Genomic DNA, 22,310 nt, shown 5'->3' with positions numbered 1-22,310 from the left:
CTCATAAATGGCTGGTACACAATTAAACCACACAGCTTATTATTTGTAATTAGTCTTTCCCCCTTAGTAGCATTTTTAATGATTATTTAGGGGTTTTGCTTTTAATGACAGGACAGGTTTAGGTTAGCAGAACCTTCTTTCCCCATAAAACATACACACGCACACCTTAGAGAGCGCTATGATGCTCATCCCTGTCCTCAGTTTTGACAATTGTGCTACTGTTATGCATAAAGTTTGAGGTTTGCATGTTGAGGGTTTGATTAACACATATTTTCTGCTTCAAATTTATATTTTTTGAGTTAATATATATCCACTACTGACACTATGACAGCTTATTTGGCCTGTAGAACCACCTCCACTTAAGAACTATTGAAGTTTTTTTATTAATGTTTTGGAGTCCTGTGCTCCACCCTCTTAAGACATTTTTTGGGCATTCTCTCAACTTTTCATCATCATTTTATTCTTCAGTTTCTTTTGTGCACAAAGCCTTGCAGTCTCAGCCCCTTTAATGAGGACTTGCGGGGGGTTAACCTGTGCTAAATAGGAATGACTTGCACACTCTTTCAACTTTTGTGGACAAGGGTATTCATCATTCTAAGAAAACAGGTGTGAACAATTCTTCAATTTAAAAATGCACCATGAGATGTAGTTTCTTGGGACCTTTCTCAAGAACAAATTCAAGAAATAACTTAGGAAAATATTGGTGTATGAGACCCAATGTGCCAGCATCTCACAAGTGCTTCTGCAGAGCTTTTGTCTTTCCTGTTGCAAGCAGAGTTTTACCTTGTCCATGTCACCATGGGTTCAGGATAGCCATCAACAGCACAAGTTAACATGGCAGGCTGCCCAACGTCTGCTGTGGCATTCACTTCTGACTGCCATACCCTGATGGTCGGGAGCACTGAGACACAGAGAAAGATAAATAATGAAAATATAGGGAGAAAAATGTACACATACATAGGCATATTTTCACATAGATAAACAGCGTGTGACCAATGTGACACAAGCTGTGACAAATTTAGAGCATTTATTTTCAGCACACTCATTTGCTAGGCTCAGAAGTTGCAGGAAACCGACTTCATTAGCATGGAACATCTTTGATTCACGGTTGCTCTGGGCAACTGTCTCCACATTGATGCTGAGCCTGGTTGCCTCTAAGGATATACAGCTTATTTCAACGTCATGGGACACCTGCCACACAAAAACATGCACACAGGAACACAAAGGAAGAGGAAATAGTGCGAGGGCTGCTAACCGTTCACAACGACCTTGATGACCCGCAGATCAATCTCGCCGCGGGCCATGAGGCGACCCTCGCAGGTATACGAGCCCTCATCTGTCTTCTTTATTCCACGGATTTGAAGGTGATTGTTGCTCAGTACCTTAAAGCGAACTGAAAGGAAGCAGGAGATGAATGCATTGTCAAGCTAGCTATATATTTGGAAAGTTAATATTAGGCACATTTCATTATTTGATGCTAAACAGCTGCTGTTGTGCTAAAAAGAGGATTACATGGTGATGTAATACAACATAATGTATAAAGAAAACTGTTGTCTGAATTAGACAGCCATGTCGAAGATTGACTTTGAAAAATCTGGCTGACAACAACTTAACACTGATATCTGATTTAGCCACTAATGTCTCTGCACTATTAATACAAATTTAATGTTAAATTTATGCATTTTCATCAAGCTCCACTTGTCTGAGGAATCTGTAATATTCTTGTCTATCTGGGGGGATACTGTTGCACAAAAACCTCTTTTTTTGGAAAGAGATTATATGTAATTTCCAACTCATCAAATTCATATCAGAGAGCATGCCCAACCCTCCTTCCACAGCTCCAGAAAAAGAGAAATATGGCCAGAGCCCACAAGTACTCTCTCACTTGGAGATGAAATGTGAACTGAACAAATTTAATCATGTAGTAATTCAAAATACTATCACAACCCACACATGAGCTCGCGTTATTATTTTCCAGTGAGCGACACCGACAATACCAAACACATTATGATATTGCTTAGTGTCAGAGGTGAATAACAGAGAATCAGTTGTTTTTTTCAAATTTAAAAACCAAATTAATTTTTGCTTTCAAAGCACAGGATAAATCCTGGAGTAGAATGGCAACCAAGGCCAGGCATGAACAATTTCAAGTCTTTAATGCTCATAACTTTGCATATTCATTGAAGTTTATTGTGTCTGTTTTGCTGTAGTCTCATAGTAAGCACTGTAGTCAATGTTCATTATAGCTACAATAAATTAGTAAGGTTTTTCAGTTTAGCTATAGGGCGTTTATCCTCAAATTTTAACGCTTTACAAACGTTTCACTACAACAACGTTACTCAGAGGTCAATCTTGTTCATGTGAAGGCCATATTTCACTGTCGATATCGGTATGGCAAGGTAGCAGTAAGTCAAACTGTAAAATAATTAAAACTTCTGAGGGCAAAATAAATAACAAAAAACATTTAGAAATAACAGATTTTTGATAAACTTGATCCTTCCTACTCTGAAGGACTTAAAAGGAATTTTATGCAACCCATTATTCAAACTAGGCCGTGCAAACTAAATGTAAAACAATATTTAAAACCATTCATATTCATGAGTTAATGTTTTTCAAAGAATTAGGGTTGAAAAACAGCTCAGGAATATTAAGAATGTTAAACTATAAATCAAGAGGAACAGAAATATGATCCCTGTGCTGTTCAGAGAGCTCTTACCATCTTTTTCCATCTGTATTCTTGCTCCTTTATATTTCCAGAGGACAGTGGGAGGAGGGGAACTGATGACATCACAGATGATGTTGGCATTGTCTCCTTCTGTGAACTCTTGGGGTGAGGGTGCACTTGTAAAGGTGATCTTTTCTGGAATATGACATGTAAAAAAAAACACTTTTGATTATTACAGTGCCAGTCTCATCTTTTTTCTAGTTTGACTGCTGGTAAGAAATACATATTTATTCACTTTTAATGATATGGACATTTTGTTAAGCATGTTTTAAAAACACAACTGGAAATCTTCTTAATAAAACTAGTAATTTTATTTTCAATTCCCAAGATTTTTTTTCTTGTAAAAAATCGCAAATGTCAAACTGAAAAAGTGCTTGGCAATTTTACCAATTGCCACCTTTTCTACATGCAAAAAATCCAATTCTGACAATGTTTCACATATGGTGTTGCTGCAAACAAGCTGCGTTTTTTAAAAAATGGATGCTTCACACACACCTTAACCCGGCAGCACAGATGATACAATCAGAGTTAAGGTGGCCAGAAAGTGTTTCTGCATAACATTATAATGTCACAATGAAGGTAACCTTTGACCTCATGGATAAAAATGTCATTTCTTAATCATTTGCCAAATTAGCTGAAATTACCTCAAGGCTTTCTTAAGATCTTGTGTTCACAAGAATGACATGGACTCCAGGTCAGTTACTTTGACCTTTGACCACCAAAATCAAATCATTTCCTAGTACAGTTCAAGTGGACATTTCAAAAATTCCCTTAAGATGTTTTTGAGATATTGCATTCAAGATAATAAGACAGATGAGGTTACAGTGACCTTGACCATTGACCTTCAGTTTGTGTGGACATTTGTGCCAAATTTTAAAAAAATTCAAAAAAAACAGATGGACCAACAACCCAAAAACACAATGTCTCAGGCCACAGCTATCTCTGGCCACGGCTGTGGCTTTATCTTTCACAGACACACGGAAATACAACTATATCTGTTTTACGCAACCTTTCCTGTTTTTGTTTCAAAATAAAATCCCTCTGACAACGTCTGATGACAGAATCCATTTAGTTGTCGAAACAAGGCATTTTACGGTGAAAAATTTGCAGGACCATGTTGTTAACAGTGCAGTAACTTGCACAGCTTCATAAATGAAAGGAGTATGTACTTTTTATTATGGAAATACAGTAGTTACAGCAGTGGGCAGCTCTGCAGCAGCACCCTAACAACAAACCCTGCCAATGTGAACACACACTGCTCACGCATGCAGTGTGGCCCAGATGTAACCTCCAGGGTACGTGATGTGCACTGCATGCAAAATATCCTCAATATAGCCTCTCTAGTATGAAGTTAACAGAAAGAGAAGGGTCCGTATTTTTGACGGTATTTAAATTCACACTGTTGGGATTTCTAAATACCACAGTATACTGAAATATGGTGATGCCTCCTTTGTCTAAACCCTAACTGCCTAAAGGGGGCACAAATGATGAAATTGCCACAGCTGACCTGGGTAGGATCCAGTCTGTGCAGGGCCTTTCCCTGTTCCTAACCACTAAAGAGCAATGCCTCACCTCAACCATCTTTGCACATGTGTGGAACAAGTCGGGTTTCCAGTACGGATCAGGCAAGAACAGTCCTTGGTCTTACAATAAGGTGGTTTGTAATACTACTAAGTGTTGCTGGAGTTAAGACCTCTCTGAGGACAAGGTGCTTCACACCTAAAAATAATTTGACTTTTACAGAGCCAAGACAAATACTTATCCTAAGAAATTGCAAACTGCGACAGACGCTGTACATTGATTTTAATATGCAATATCTACATGGATGACCACTCCTAATTATAACCTAAAAAAAAGTTCTGTTTGGGAAAGGATTTCATCTCTGACGGACATTTGCTGATGCTTGGCATTCATGGAAAATAAAAGCCATTACTCACAAGAACTGCACAACAGACAGGATCATTAAGCAGCCCTCTAATGGTCTTCCGACCATTTATTGAACTGATGAAAAATCCATCCTCACTTGAAAAGAAAAAGAGTAATGTGTTGCCCTTGAGCAGTCAATAAAATACTATGAGTTCAATAAACAGGATTTTTTTTTCTTTTGTGTTCATGCCATTCAATAATTTGGGGAGTGTAAGGGGTGAAGAAAAAACTTACGAAAGATTTTCACTTTGACGGTTGACTCCCCTTGCTGGTCTCCATTGGTAGCGACACACTTGTATGTCCCTGCATTTTCAGTCCCTGCTTTATACAGTGTGAGGGTGGAGGATGACTCATCGTTTCGGGTTACTGTTATGTCTGGTCTGTTCGGTTCTATCCTGTCCCCACTTGGTCCGAACCAGTCTATGTGCTTGGCAACACCTACAACTGAGAGCACAGTGAAGAGCAGCATGTTAGAAAAGTTATCTAAAATGTTCACATTCAACATCACTGAAGGTCATCAGTGTCCACAGACTGAATATTGTAGGCTGTTCAGGCTCCTGCATGGACTATAGCCTGTGCTTTGTGCATATTAGCTATTGTCACCAAAGTCAAAAGAAGAAACATTTTATGCCTTTTTATTTGCCTTGAACAGATTGTGAAGGGAAACACAGGACACTGAAAGGGGTATCATGTAACAGAGGTCAACCACTGATTGCATTTAAAACCAGGACATATTTTAGCCACACAGATACAAGTACACATGTACCTAGACCCTTTAATCATCAGACTGTCAGTGTGGTTGTTTAAAGATGGCTTTGTGAAGCAGTGTGGTTTGACAATTTCCAGGTTAATAGGGTTGCACGGTTGGAAATGTGAATTGCTTCTCTGAGTACCAGTTATCTATTAGAGGATTGACCGCCACATATTGATTTTGTTTGTTTGATTTACTATTTAATATCCGATCCCTGATAAAATAACTTAATTGAAAAATGCATTACATTGGCTCTAATGAAGCGGCCTGTCTCTGTCTGTTGTCACCACTGTTGCGTCGCTCACTGTCCCGCCCACAGCACTATCTGATTGGTTACACATAATAAGTACTAGCCTATCAACACAAAGGGCTGTTGTGTCACAGATGTGCATTAAAAATTCTCAGTAATATCAAAAAATATTACTGAAGTTGTAATGAACATCATAATCCAATGTGATGAAGGTGTTTCCGCCTGTTTTGCCATCGATAAGAGTGGTTACTGGATGTAACTTCCTTATTATTAGTACGAGAACTTCAAGAGGAGGAAGAGGGAGTGACACAGAGCTTGAACACAGCAAGAAATGTGATCATGACCAGATTATCATTGTTAACCCTGAGCGAGCCTAAGCAAAGGCTTGCTGTTGCTCTGGAGGTCCGTAAAGCTTCACCATATTCGAGCTAAAGCAAGCGTTGTTGTTGTTGTTGTTGTTGTTGGTGTTGGTGTTGGTGTTGGTGTTGGTGTTGGTGTTGGTGTTGTTGTTGTTGTTGTTTTTCCAGAAAGCAACACATGGATTGCTGATGCACAGAACAGGTTAGGACAGGCATGTCCAATGTCAAGCCTGGGGGCAAATTGTGGCCCCCAGACTGATTTTACACGGCCCCTGGCGTGATTTTTTTTATCATGTAACAGATTCCAATCTGATGTGTAGTTTAAACACCTAACAGATAAATGTAAGAGACAGCACAGTAACACAGATTTGTGATCAAAGAATGTTAAACTGGTACTCATAGTAACATCATGACTGCTTGATTTTTTGTGAGTACCAATTTTGTTTTTTCAAATAAAGTTGATTTGATAAACAAATGATTTTGTTGTTTCCATGACTATATAAACACAGAACACGGACATCTGTCTAAGCCGACATATTGTGCCATTTCCTTTTCTTTAGGTCAGATCTTTAGCTGAATGTAAAAATGGAGGTAAACAGTGAGAACTGATAGGTTGGATGCAGGTTTGACAGATGAAACTTACCTTCACACATGAAGAATTTGGACTCTCCAAGACTAATTTCACCGTGACTTGGGGTGATCTGTACTTCCAGTGAAACTGCAACAATAAAAAACACAACCAACACATAATCAGAAATGTAATTAGCAACATAATTAATGAAGCATACAAGATCTAGAAATACCAATGTGTGCCATCTAAAAGCGAGGAAGAAGTAGCCACCTGAAGACAACCAGTGTTACAACTTTCAATGTTTTAAATTTGATGAAACTGTATCTCATTTGCTAATACTTATTTGATTATTTAACCCCAAGTGAAAACACACAATCAAAGATAAGAGCAGTTAAAATAATAACAACTTCAGCTATCACTCTTGTTTCCTGCAGCTGGACAAAAATACAGCAGCTATAGTTTTCCCTTACCTGCAGGTGGCGACACCCACATCTTTGCACATGTATCAATAATTTTCCTGTGTTTGAAAAGGCAGTAAGTACTGGAAATCCGTGGAAAGCAATTCCCATGCGCATTAAGAAATTGACTACACCAGTTTTGGCTTCAGCAGCCCTATTACCAAAAAAAAAGACATTTCCTGTTCCTCTTTTGCCTGCAGTCTTCCTGCCCTTTCAAGAGCAATAACATCCAGCCAGCACTGCAATTATTCAGTTAACACTCAGCAGCCGGTAAGAACCAGTGCTGTGCTGCCAATGTACCTTGAGAGAAATTATATGTGAGATGCTTTAAAGAAATTCTTAGAAATCATGCTGTCTGTCTAACAAGATAAATGCAGCGTGTCTCCTCAGAAAGGCTGCACTTAATCAAAGACCGAATGAGGAAGACAGATTTCTGTTATTTGACATGGACAGAAGTATGGCCTGAAACACTTCGGTGCTTAATTAGAACAAAGCCTCCCTTGTTTCCTGCAGTATCTCCCATGGGAGCAGTCAAGGGTTCCTGTGGTGTAACCAAGAAGTGTGACTAAATGGACCCAAAAATGTACAGTATGTGCCAGAGTGACCACTGCTAGGTATAGCTGGCAAGACGTCACAAATTTTCACAGCCCATGTTACCAATTATAAATGGTTTGGGTTTGTTTTTTTAACCATCATAGGAGCCTATGGCCATCTACATGTTTACCGATTTTAGAACTGAAACTTTTCTCTACGTCTTATTCTCTCGTCCACACTTGATTCCACATGTATTTTTAGGGCACCAATTTATTTATTAGATTTTTTCTTGAGAATGCCTTCCAAGGTGCAAATAAAACTCTGGTTAATTACTCTGTTACTTTCCATACAGACAAAAATAATACACACAGAAAAATAAAAGAAAAATACTCAATACACAATACCATTTTCAATGCGACAGGGGAAAAATGATTAATAAAAAACTAATGAGGCATAAAAATATATTTTCAATTAAGATAAGAACAATACAAACTTTAACTTTGACAACAATATTTTTAAGTAGCCTCAGGTAGTAAAAAAACCCAGCAAGCTTACTGTAAGATATATATATATATATATATATATATATATATATATATATATATATTTATTTTATTTTTTTTATTTAACCTTTATTTAACCGGGTAAAGCTTACTGACATAAGGAATCTCTTTTTCAAAAGCGACCTGGCCAAGAGGCAGCAGAGTTATACAATACATAACAAGATAATTAAAACATACATACAATAAATACAAATAAAGAATAAAAAGTAAAAAATATATATATATATATATATATATATATATATATATATATATATATATATATATATATATATATATATATATATATATATATATATATATATATATATATATATATATATATATATATATATATATTAATAATATATATAGTATAATATATAATATAAATATCAACTATCAATGAAAACAATATTTTTAGGTTGTCTGTGGTACTGCAAAAAAAAAAAAAAAAAAAAAAAAAAGAAAAACACATGCATATGCCTGTTTATTTGCTGTGCTTCTGGTGACTTGGCACCATATTTTGTTTGCTGATCAAATAGACTTGGTAGGTAGGATGCAAGCGTTTCTGTCTACTTGTCGACTTTTCTCAGCTTCAATCTGGGACTTAAGGAGAAACATAACACTTTTAAGACAAATAATTGCGTTAACCTATTAAATTAACACTGCTGATTAATATTACGGACGGGTAAGACTGATAACGTTGGCCACCTAGCTCGCACAATAACATTAGTCATTCTATTTTATTAACTATTAGATATAAACGATAGCACGGCAGATGGCTAAAGTGGCTGTCAGCTAATGGCTAATAATAAAGCGGCTAATGTTAATGTGTGCCATCGGTCAGGTTAACATTTCCGATAGATGTTTAATAGTTCAATGATGTTGAAACAGGAGCTCAAAAATTCATCACAACCTGCCAGACCTGGCATCATCTGATGACACAGCCGAGCTGACAGTGTTGTAGACGTATTTAGCTGCTAGTGAGGGGAGGGGCAGTGTGTGTAGCTGTGTGTCAACGAGGAGGTGAATATGCACTGCTGGTATCGATTCTGTTGTAAAGCAGTATCGTGTCCGATACTCATTTTTAGTATCGATTAGCACCTGTGTATCGATATATTTTGACAACCCCAACCCATGAAGACATGTAAAACGGAGGGTTTGGGAAACAGTAGGTTTATCCTTGAAGGAGCCAACAGACAGACAGTGAATGAACAGTTTTATAGTGTTTGACAAGCATCAAACTGTGCCACACTATCACCTACACTACACACACTCAAAAAGGACTTTCCCTTAATTAAACTGTTTTCCCTGTTGTTCCTGTTCAATTAATGACCACACCACACCAGAAAAGACTATAGGTAGAGATAACTAATCCACCATAGACCGAGACCCAACTGATCTATTCCAAAAATGGTCGGTGCCTTTTCAAAGCGGAACAAAGAAAGGCTATTAATATTTAGAAAATAAGGTCAAACCAGGCCACTGAAAGTCACAACAATTCTGAAGATTTAGTGGACAGTTTTGTTTTTTGTTTCTTTTTGTAACATTGGGCAAATATCCATTTTCAAAAATATCTGTAGACATGTAGACAGAGCTGGAATCATTCAACTTTGGGCACTTTGACTAACATAAAATAAGGGTGTAACCAACTCAGAATTATGGCGTTCACATCCGATTTGGCTACTCATTGGGGATATTCAACTATGTGCTCCTTTTTTTCCCCATATAGAGTTTAAGAGTTTTAAACAGGGTTCAGCAGTAACATGAACATAATGTAGTATTGCAAACAAGCCAAGTTAGCCCTTCAAGCTAATGCATGCTAACTATGCTATCAAGGGATTGGAAGCAGTGTCCGAAATAAACTTTTGGACTTACCAGCCAAGGTGGCTGGTAGATGAAATACGCCAAAGGCAAAGCATATTTTATTACCATCCAAAATGACAAATTACCTTTTTTGTTTCATGTAAACATTTGTTTCAATGCATTTTATTGAGATAATATGTAGATGTATTAAGTTGAACACAAACATAGAGATGAGGCCAGAGTCACATCTAAAGCAAAATTATTAAATATATTAAACAGCTCATCACTACAGCCTCAGCGTGTGAAGGAGTCCCCTCTGGTGCGCAGTGATGTCGAGTATATGTCTAGGGCTTATACTGTAAAAGGTAAGAACGGATGAAGAGGAGTGAATGCGCTGTCGCTGTCAATGGGAGAGGAACAGAAGAGTTTGCCATCTTTGTTCAGACTGTGGGGCCTCTGTCTTAATATCTCATGACTTTCAAAAGTATACACACAAAGTTGACAGTTTAGCGGATCAGCCAGTGTCCTGTATGGTAAACAATGCTGCAGACTTAGTAGCGCTCAAGACAGTCAGGTTGTGCTGCAATATGTGTGTGTGTGTGTGTGTGTGTGTGTGTGTGTGTGTGTGTGTGTGTGTGTGTGTGTGTGTGTGGGGTGGGCAACCTTCTGAGATTTACTCACCAAACAGATAATCTACCCGCATTTGGTGCTTAGGGTGTTAATTCTGGACTCTAATCGGAAATGTGCAACATCTTTGCCGACTGTATCTGATTTATGTTGCTGTGAGCTGTAACTTCATCACTTCCAAGCAGAAGGCAGAAGATAACGTTATCTCGGAGGCTAACCGGGCAAAGCCTTTTCTCCTCCAGGCAGCTGCCTCCATCTCACACAGACTCACCCTGGGTCTGGCTCCACAGCTGCCTGTCTGCAGCCACATCTTGGGACCAAAACAGCCTAAGTACACTGACTGACAAAAAAAAAAAGAAAAATACCACTCGACTTAAAGAAGCTCAGTTGACTGAAGGGTCTCTAACTAATAATTTTATTTTTTGACCTTCAAGGGGCATCCTTCACCATAAGTAAACCTTAACAAAAAAAAACCTCTAGTAAAAAAGGTGAAAAAGTTAAGCCTACGGGTCTTTTGCTTATTTCTATTGATTTTATATCATTGTTTTGGTGATGTCACTTAAAATGTTAAGTATACCCAAATTTTAATCCACCAAATAATGTTGACTATATCTTCCAGAGAGTGATATTAAGTGGGCAGGTAGGAGATGATCGTTCATCCCATCAGTGCAGCAGTGTAAAGTAGAAACTGAACGTATGCTATAAAAATCAGTCGTTTGCACTCTGCTCTCTGATTATTCACATTTTAGTCAACTTAACACAAAGCACTATTATTGATAGCCTCTTTGACAGTTACTGTGTTGTTTGAAGGTTTTATTTTTAAATGAGCTAAATTGTTTAATTTTGTCAGCAGGATTTGATGTTCAAAGTGAAGGAACATGAAAATCAAGCATCAAAAACCCTGCTCATTATTTTCATATGACTGCTGCAAACTGAAACAATGTTATGCTAATTTTATGGATAAGGGTTTTTGTTTTAATTGGGCAGAGGAAATAAGTGTTGCTGCTACTCATTTAGTGAAACAAACAGGCACCTCATTTGCAGAGGAGGCATGATTATAATTATTTGAGTCAAGCAAAGATTATCTGTAAAGCCCATTATCACATTCAATGTCTGGAAGTTCTTTACATTAGCAATGTTTTCTATCCAAGCCAAAAGTATCTCAGCAGGTGAGAAAAAAAAAAAAAAAACTTAAAACCATACAACCCACCTAAAAAAAATGGCCGAAACCAGAAGGTAAAGTGATGACAGAAACACAAAATACAACAGTTAAACCATGATTCCAAATTCCATGGTGACAAAGCCATGAAAGGAACAACAATAAAGTTTAAGGGTTGAATGAAATAAATACCAATAATATCATGAACAGCTCTTGCATCAATTCATCATAGTTTTCAGTATCATGAGGCCAGGTAGGTAAAGTGGTAATTAGAGAGAAAGGTGAGATGTGGGGCAGCTGCTGAATGTGTGTCTAGTAGTGTTAAGCATACTAACTAACATAGCTTGGTTCTATGTGCAGTTTACATTGTGTGTCTTTTTTCTTTTTTTCAGACACTTATCACCTTTGACATTTTTGCCAAATGAGCAGAGTTGCAGACATGCAGAAATACTTAGTGCCTACCACAGCATCATGTTTCTGGAGTATATTTAACACAAAAGCAAAAACAAATTATGTTAAGTAGCATGTATGTATTAACCACTCAGATTCCAGTTTCTTAGGTACAACTTACTGAAACTAAAGCAGTCTGATACCCCTTTTCCACCAAAATTAGTTGGTGTATGGTTTTTTTTTTACATGGGTAAACCCACAGGAAATAAACTACAGACCACTTTCTCATTGCCAACAGAGAAGAGCTGTGTATAGGGCTCTGCAGCAGACGAGTTTGCCTCAATGTGTGCACATTTTTTTTTTAAATTCATATTTTTTTTTTTTTTTTTTTGGTGTGTCACATTTAATGTCACAGACAGGCTGGAGAACACAGGTTAGTAAACAGTAAGCAGCATGGATAGAGGCCTACTTCTTTTTATGACTCTTACTTGCTCAATCTGTCTTTCAAATTCGGTGCAGACTAATTTGGATAGATGTTTGAGCACTACTCATACGTAGATGAACGGTATTTATATGTGGTGCTTCATTGCATCTCACCAGTTAAGGGGCTAAAATTAGCATGTTTATCTAGTGTGTGGTGTTTTTATCAATGCAGATCAGAGTCGGAAGCTATAAACACTGATGACGCTGCAGAGTCATTTGACCTAGGTGTGAATGCCGATAATTACCTTTCCCCTTAATTGAAAAGCCAGGCGTGTGCGGATGTTAGTGGGATCTTTTGTCCAGTGGAAAAGGGTCTTAATAAAGCAGCCCTGCAATAAATCCAACTGAAAAACCCATTTATATCAGTGAAGGTAGACTTAAAGACCCCCAAAATGACTATAAACTTTAATAACACTTTTCTAAATCAGTTTCAACAAAACCAAACATGATGACATACATGAAGATGGAATTTATTGCAGGACTACTGCATTAGCTTTAGCTGGGTGCATCTAATAAGCCTGCAACCCAGCTCCCTACATAACTGACTAAATAATGGAGGATCAGGTACTATAAAATTGATAAGTGATAAATTGCTAAAGTGAGAAAAAAACATTGAGTATTGAGACATCACAGACTTTCATCTAGTTGGATCAGCTGTGTGCATTGAATTAATGTCATGAAGTCAGAAAGCAGCAAGCCAAGCTGTGAAAGCTGTCAGTGTACTTCACAGCACTCTGTTTCCTATATTAAAACCAACAATGCAAAACCGTTCTCATATCCTGCAAGCAAGCTGACATTCAAAAGGATGAAGGTCCCACTGGGAATTTCCATCACACGATCCCCCATCCTCTTCCTTGTCTCTCACGATATGTTTGTCTCCTTGTTCTGTAGAATATTAGAATACAACAACAACACACCTGCACAGTCCGGGAGTTTTCTGAATTAAACTATTCTATAGTCCAAGCACTAATTCATCCTCTCGGATCGAAGGCAGAGCCATGGCTCCTCTTCACAGATAGTTATAAACAAGAAAGGGTAATTGCTCTCCAACCAACGACTCACTTTTCATATATTTAAGAGGCTAACAAGCTATTATATCTCAAGTCCAGTTAACAGGGCAGAAACTCTTTCAAAGCAGGGGGAGGCAAAATTACAAGAAACAGTTCTGTGTCCTAGAAATTCAATCTGCATGTAAATCCCCAGGGATCAATCCATTTTAAACCCAAGTAGGACTGAGATGGAGATCTCCACATCACAGACATTAAAGGAGAATGAACTGTTGTAGATATGAGTACATTAAGCGTACAATCATCTGAACAAGACTTTTAGTCTTAATTCATTTGACAGTGTTTTGCCAGGAAAGGATAATGTATTTGGCTGTTGTCTTAGTGCCTGATTTCCCATGCGTCAATCAATATCAAGAGTGAATCAGTACAGTGTTTCCCTCAGAATGAGAATCTTTGTTTGGCTGTAGCTGACTACTGTGGGGGTGTTTTTTTTTTTTAATCTTCTGTGCATTTGTCCCTTTTTTTTTTTTTTTTTTTTTTACCATTTTGAGCCCCCACATTTATGAGGGTCTGTGAGCACAGCTCTCTCTCTCTCTCTCTCTCTCTCTCTCTCTCTCTCTCTCTCTCTCTCTCTATATATATATATATATATATATATATATATATATATATATATATACACAGTATATATACACAGTATATATACACAGTATATATACACAGTATACACACACAAACACACACACACACACACAATGAATGGTAAAGTTTTACTTTCACTGAGCCGTGACTTCTACTGCTCCATCTGTGACAACAGTACGCTTGGTGCACCGAGGGGTGTGGTGCACTGAATGACCATAAATAAATAAATGTATAGGAAAACCTGCAGTATCTCTGTTGAACCGTAACACACTGCTTTCTGACACTGTATCTACCATATTGCCAAAATCTTCCTAGATAACAGTAATAAACTAAACAATGATCAATTTTAACATCCTTTTTGCACAAACATACCAACATACACACATGTAAATTTTATTTATACATAAAAAATGTAAGATTTAAATGTCAAGTATATTCTGCCATTTGTACTTTCATCATAGTGAAAACTCAGCATTCAAGCTTCACTTATATTTCTGCAAACCACTAATGATCAAACACATATTCTTTAACCTACTGTAAACCCCCCATACGCCTCAAGTTGAGAAAAAAGATTTAAAGTACAACTGTTTATCAAAACTGGAACAAGGATTTAAAAATGAGAAGAAAGGAAGATGGCCCTGGGAGTATCAGAAGGTGCTGTGTACCACTAATTGGCAAACCTAACCTTAGGCTTGTAAAAACTTACATATAAACCGCAGTAACCGCTGTATGCCCAAACCTGTGCCAAGTTTGGTAGTTGTTAAGGCCTTCAACACTAAACTGGGTAAGAAACTGAGTCTTAGAAATAAACAATTTGAGTAGATAAGAGTGACCCAGTTCTGAGACGACATGCAATCTCCACTGCAGTTAGGCGTGGTATTTCACATTAAAATGCCTCTTCAGATTACAAGTCTTTATTAAAAGAATTCATCTTTTACAAAAGCTGAATGAAAAAAAAAAAACACAATTTCCATGCCATCAAATACAACTGCCTTTAATTTAATAAATTAAACCAGGAATGTGAAGTTAGAATGTCAAGAAGAATAACAGACCAAGAGGAATTTTTTCATCTACAAACTAAGTGTTTGTGATCAGTCTCCTGACATCAAACATGAAGTATGGCTCTACCTCAATGTAGCTTCAGACTCCATACGCATCAATTATTTCATTCTTAACACTGAAAACTACTTACAGAAACCAAGGAGGATAATTAGGTTTGATAATCTCTGCCTTAGAGACATTGCCATTTATGGATGCACAATATGGCTGGAACCCCAATACACAGCTGCCAACAAATTGGATGAAGAATGTCGGTCTGTCCCAAAATTTGAGCAGTAAATTAAGTCAATTACAATTGCACCATTTGTCCAAATTTGACAGATGACATATGAGCAGAGAATGATGGTCTGCTGAAATTTTGACCACAATACCAAAACAAATACCAAGAAATGACCAGCAATAAATCTGTCTTCTATATCAAAACAGCAAAGCACAAGGCAAATCTGAATGCAACACAATTGCAACTGCAGCTCTGACATTAGCAGTTCATTTGTGATGTCACGTTTACCGTAGCTGTGGGCAATGTCATACTTGGATGCAAGCTGATTGTGACTATAGGAGACAGCTTGCAGTGTCAATAATTCATGTCTCAGTAGGTCATCAACAAAACCTCAGTGTTTGTAGTCTTAGTGCAATCTCATTAAATATATAACAACATGGAGTAAAAATACTACATCATTAGTGGTGGCATGGTATAAGTAACTGAGTTTATTTCTATGCTGCTTCTTAATGCAAGTCACAGCACAATGCAGCAAAATGCAAAATATTCAGTGCCACGTTTTTGAGTGTAACTGTAGTTTAGAAGCAGAAATGACTGCGTCCTTTCCAATTCAACGTATATCTATTTAAGGGTCACGTGATTTCTACAGTGCTACCGCGAGACATTGTACTACTTAATACCACTGCATACACATTTCCTTGTATGTGTATGGGTGTGTTTGTCTCTGTCTGTGTAGTGGGGGTGGAAGGGGCTTATTTCATGAATGAAAATTATGTACAGTGATGTCCTTGGGCTACAATAATCAGTGGATGCAGTTGAAGATCCCTAAATAGCCTCAGTTAGCCTATGCCCATCCTCTCTAGCTCGGGTTGTATCTTAAATTTAAGATCCCCACGGGAATAAACTGACTTAACCATGGTTACGTTGGAAGTGACTGATAAGATATAAAGAGCAAGGACACCATATAGATGAGAATTTATGCGGAGCTTGGCCTCTTTCCTCTGGCCCCTGTAGTTATCTTAGAACACCACGGGTGCTGCAGCTTGTGCTAGTGGATATTGTAGTAAGCCTCGACCCAAGCCGCGACTCGCTTCACTTGGCGTGTGGGATTAGGCTCATTATCTATTCTGCCTACGTAAAACACACACACACACACACACACACACACACACACACACACACACACACACACACACACACACACACACACACACAAACACAAACACAAACACAAACACAAACACAAACCTGCCATTGACAGTCACTTATAAACAGGTTATCTATCCATCATCTAAAATAAACTAAGAATCTGATGTGTCCTTGAAATGAGACCTGCCTACTGAGGCTGGAAATCTCTAAATGACTCATGATACAGTACTAAAGCTATTTGTTTACATAAGGGCTGGGCAATATTGGGCGATATTGGGCGATATTGAAAGTTATCTACCAAAAAGTCAAATCATTATTTCTTTAAAGTTTCAAGGCTTTTTGCTCCTAAGTGAAAGCTGAAGAAACCATATGGTTTATTGTGGTTTAAAGTGTTATTTATTGTTAGAACATGACAACATTTGCTAAACAGCAGAACATTTCACAAATTTGAGATAGACTGAAAACTATTATAATCCAAACAATGTTAAGAAATAAAATAAACAAAGAAATATTAATTCTGGTCAGCAGCATGTCAAACTCTGTAGAGACAGTTTCAAACATGTTGTATGTTTCAGTGACAATGGACACAGAATAAATAGAAAAAACAAAAATCCCTACTGTGGTTTTACATCCACAGTTTATAATTTCTGCCATTTGTTAATCAAAAGAATAACAAAAGACAGACTTTGATGACATCGCGAAGTAGCAACAAAAGTCTGTCTGATGTGACTGAGGCAATAATCATACCTTTAGTCACATTACGACATATCAATAGGGATGGGTAGCGAGAACCGATATTAATTGGTACCGGTACGCAATTGGGTTGGTACTTTAGTACCAATATGCTCTGTGACAAACACTGCTGCTATCGGTATTCATGACATAAACTGTGTGAAGTTAATTCATTCTAACCTGATTCTAACTTAGCTGGCAACCTGTCCCCTGTGATGAAGCTGCTGGCATCAGGGGATGATGTATGACGTTTATTGTTGTGCCACTGCTGGCTGTTCTGCTCAGAGTAGTAGTAGAAATAGTAAGGTGAACGTCAGGAGAGACCAAACGGTCGAGTGCCGGCTCACTCTTTTCTAAAAGTCACATTGGTGCACCTGAATGCAATTTGTTTCAAAGTGTAGCTGCAACTGCAGCATTCAATAAATATGAAGCTGTGCAGCATCTTTGATAGCTTTAGCAAAACAGCTAATGCTAATGTTAGTCCAGCAGTGGAGGCAATGCTACAGGAGTATTAAAACTAAACATGCAGGGAACACCTGTTAACACTAATACGTCTCTAGATAATAACTACATCACAGTTGTTGGCATCGATTTTAAGCACTTCTAATGTAAAGTTACGTTCCAGCTCATAGGGTCAAGGGTCAGGATGGCATTCCTTGTGGTAATTGCCGATTTAGCAGACCTAGGCAGTGCACAGTGCAGTAAACTTAAGAGTGGCAAAATTAACTTACAGACTGACATGTTTTACATGAAAAGTGTCGAAACTGAAAGAAGATTAAGTCTTTTTAACACTCTCACACTCTCTTATATACACACACAGAAACACACACACAGCAACACAAATTTATTCATGAACATGGAAGTGCCACTATTTCAATGTAACAGCCTTTAAGTGGGTTGAAATAGCAAAAAAAAAAAAAATAAAAAAATAAAAAAAAAATATTTTGAGAGTTCAATTGTCTGCAGGACTGAAGTGTCTCCGCTTCAGTTATGACTTGTGTGTTTATGATGTAGTGCAAGAGACTGACTCACAATATGTCACAATGTTATTTGTCCTACATGTAGAAAGCTTAGAAAAGCTGACAGAAAGTCACCCACTTTTACCAAATATATTGCAGTGATTCATTATCACCAACACAAGATCTGAAATTATACACAAACAACAAACAACTTCTAAAAGAAAAGACAATGGCACGTAGTTCATGTGATTTGGTACACACAACCCTTTGTGTTGATTTTCCATTAACGTGTGCATTACTTTAAATAAAGGAAGCATTTAATTTAGAACAAACACAGCACTGAGACCACAGTCTTAAAAGGGACAATGAATTGCCCAAAGTGGTTGTATTCAGGACTCACTACTTTTAAGGAACAAGTGAGTGTTTGCTTGCTGCTCATGCCTCTCAACCACAGTTATACTCACTTCTAGCAGTTGCTATGGAAACTTGTTTCCCAGCTCCCCTCTCCCCATATTTTGACATCACCGCTCTCCCTCTCTCTCTCTCGTATGGCTGTCTGATTGGACGCAGCAGTGCTGCCTCCGAGGAGTGACTATTTACATTGAAGATGTTGTTAAAACACAGCGCATAACTTCAACTGATCACCATGATTGCCTTCAGTGACTTTGCCATTGGTGATATGCTGCTCCGACATCTGCACCAGTTATTAATTTACTGTACGTAAGAGCTACGAATTCAACCCTGAGTGTACAATATTATACAGTAAAAGTGCATGATGTTTAAAGAGCATGTTTTAACAATTCTTTTGGGGCTCAGCTGGTGCTCCCCTTATTATAGCCCCAAACTGAAGCATCAATACATGTCAGGCTTTAAACACTTGGGGCATTTCATTTGTGCATGACTTTTTTAAACATGATAAGACAGCACAACAGATGGCCGCAGGCTCACAGCAAATCTCTGTGCATTAGGTTTAAAGGAAATGGTTGTGTGCCAACCCAAAAGGAACCAGGAGTGCAGAGAAACTGCCTGGTTCTTAATACTATCTATTTCAAGGCTTTCAGTTCAAATTACCCTTGTAAAACCTAAATCTTAATACCAAATCTTCTTTCCGTGGCATCTACAAAATTTAAGAAGTCTTACAGTGTGATTCATATGAACTTAAATCCTTTTTATAAGCTATAAAAGATTAATTATATCTAAAAATTAATGTATTCTGCAACCACAGTAAGCAGATAACAGAATTTACTCAGTGACAGCAGAATGTTACATGTTAAAAACGAGGGCGTAAAATATCACTTGAAATACTGACGTAATGGTCACATTTATAGGTTACATAATAGGGCAGCACATTAGAATAAGAGGCCGGGGCAGCAGAAGCTGAGCTGCCACAGCGGAGATGATTCAGTCTCCTATCTGTTGTTGAAGAATGGCCGTTTGAAAGGTGTTTGGCCACGATACTGAAGAACCATAAAACATGTTATATTATGTCATATCACTTATATCACTTTGTCCTGAGCCAAAAGGATCGATTAAGTGCTGTGTACTGTGTACTACTTCATATCATCACTTTAAGAAGGGATTTTAGGGGCAATACAGATGCTTCTTAAGTTTGTTTTTGTTGTTTTTCCACCTTTTATGCCAGTGAAACAAAAAAATATTTTCTATCAAAAACAGTAACTTTTAAAGTCACACCTACTATGTACGTTTATCATTAATTCCTTTCTAGTATCTATTATCCATTGTCGTAAAAACAACATATATATACACATACATTTCTCTCCAAAAACTAAATCTTGCTAGATTACATGTGAACACATCCTGATAAAGTTACAATTTACCATAACCCAATACTCATTTTTACCAAATAGCTTTAGAATGCATTATAATGTAACTCAGTGCAACCTCTGTTAGCTTTTAGTTCCAACCACCAGCTAATGTTAACTAGCTCTTCTCCTGATGATCTTAACATGGATCTGTTGTTGTTTTCCGGGGAACAATGGGTGAATCCCTTGACTCTTCAATAGTAAGTTTAGTGCATCCTTTCTTACCAAAGGTGTCCCGCGATCTCTGGTTGTCGACACATTTTCTATCATCCCGGAAGACATGAATAGTCTCGAGCTGTGCTTTACAACCTGCGCCAATATTAATTTGACAAAACAGAAAAAACTCGGCCACTGTCAACGGTGACTGACATCTTATTTACCCGTAGGTCAGTGTCAGTCAACAAGAGGACTATCAGAATCATGAAAACATTTTCCATTATGAGATCAAATACAACAACATGACTTATATATTAAAATGTAACCCATATTTTCACATCTGTAATGTTTTTTTTACATGAACTCTCTCTGCAACATTAAGAGGTCCTCATCAACTCTCTGCAACATTAAGAGGTCCTCTTCAGTGTGCTGGCTTAGTCCTGAGCTGACTTGATTGATATTGTCAACAAGGGCATGTGTGACCTGACGATTAATCTATTGACAGAAAATTACTTTATAGGCTGTACCAGATTACATTCTTTTGTACACGCCCAAAGCGTCTATTGGGGTTTTAGAATGAAACTCCTAAAGTCAGTCATGATTTTTTGCAGGCTGCAGGCTAATCCAATAAGGGCATACAATTTTGATTATTATTAAAATCTGCAAGCTCAGGGTTTTAGCAACATCATCTTTTGATAGAAATGGCAATAAATTATTGCAGAACATTTCAAATTATTGTGTTTGCATTTTTTATAACTCACAATCTGCGCTGACTGATGCAACCTATAAGACTGTGGAGTTATTTGTAAAGTTTGGATCACTTGAGTCAGACAATCCTATGCAGCCAATACTGGAATCTAATTCTACAAATAGTATAATACTAATAATATTAGTGTAGCCTAATCTTCATTTGCAACTGTATAAAAATTCCATGTTCAAGCAGAATATGCAAAAACAAAAGCTGCTCAGTATTTGAAAATAGATATAGAATTAAAGTGTCAGCATTGTGAATAAAGCTTTGCCCTATTTGGTACAGTCCTATTAACTTTCAACTATTTTGATCATTTTCTTTGTCATAAATGACAGCACATTAAATGTTTAGATTCTTGGGAGACTCCTCCTTGAGAATTAATTCCATTGGTGTGTTCAATATGAGACAATTAAGTCTGCTGCAAAACAATTTGAAAACAATTGTTTTCACAAGATAGAATCAGATTAGGGTAGATATTTTTCCAGTCCATGCAGTTGCACACGAAAGCACTGTTCTCCTAATTTCTATAAAAAGTCATCAGCATGCAGAATCTGTAGGCGACGGTATAAATTTATGGTATGAAGCATTCTGGTTAATCTTTGTAGTCAAGTTTAATTCTGACGAATCAAGTGACAGGTAAACAACACACAGTGTGCAGAGCGAAAGAGGCAGAATGCATTGGTTGAAATACCAATAATCTCAGAACCAATCGGCTATTATCCAATGACAATTTATCTTTTTATTCACTTTCTGTGTTTATTTATCCACATTAGATTAGCCTTAACAGAATGACCTGTGCACAGAAGACGAGGTCTTTGCATGGATTCCCACTGGCAACACTGGAATTCTGAGAATATTTGTCATTGCCTGCAGAGGATTATTGTCGTCAGACTGATAGCTGTTGGGATCTGAGATTGCCATTCTCCCAGACTTGACAAGAGTCAACCATAAAAACAAAACACGCAAACAATTTAGGGCTTTGGTAAACATATTTGGTTGAGTCTTTCAAATACATTCTGTATATGGGAAATACTGCCATGGCGCCATAAAATCTTCTAAATAACATCATGACTCAAACTCAAGCCAAATATGAGATAAAATGAACTCCCCCTAATGGGTGCAAGCCTCTCTGTGCTGCATTCCTCTTGCTCTCTTTGCTAAAGATAAGCTGTGACTCAATGAGCTACGGTGCACTCCACTTCAGTGGCCAACAGAATTCGCCCTCATT

General features: G+C 37.5%; 1 protein-coding gene across 3 annotated transcripts in view; it reads right to left on the bottom strand.

The window, feature by feature from the left end:
- Nucleotides 1–22,310, bottom strand: part of ncam1b (neural cell adhesion molecule 1b) — a 96,455-nt gene that overhangs the window by 47,722 nt on the left and 26,423 nt on the right. For all 3 annotated transcript variants that reach the window (XM_042486712.1, XM_042486714.1, XM_042486713.1), the window contains exons 2-6: nt 6,655–6,729; nt 4,886–5,095; nt 2,717–2,860; nt 1,256–1,393; nt 784–901 (exon numbers count right to left, since the gene is read on the bottom strand). In XM_042486712.1, coding sequence (XP_042342646.1) covers nt 784–901; nt 1,256–1,393; nt 2,717–2,860; nt 4,886–5,095; nt 6,655–6,729 — 685 coding nt within the window. The remainder of the gene's footprint in view (nt 1–783; nt 902–1,255; nt 1,394–2,716; nt 2,861–4,885; nt 5,096–6,654; nt 6,730–22,310) is intronic.

Source organism: Plectropomus leopardus, chromosome 5 (assembly GCF_008729295.1).
Source record: "Plectropomus leopardus isolate mb chromosome 5, YSFRI_Pleo_2.0, whole genome shotgun sequence".
NCBI classification, from domain to species: Eukaryota; Metazoa; Chordata; class Actinopteri; order Perciformes; family Serranidae; genus Plectropomus; species Plectropomus leopardus.
Note: the sequence above shows the minus strand (reverse complement) of the source record. Positions and strands in the feature narration are given on the sequence as shown.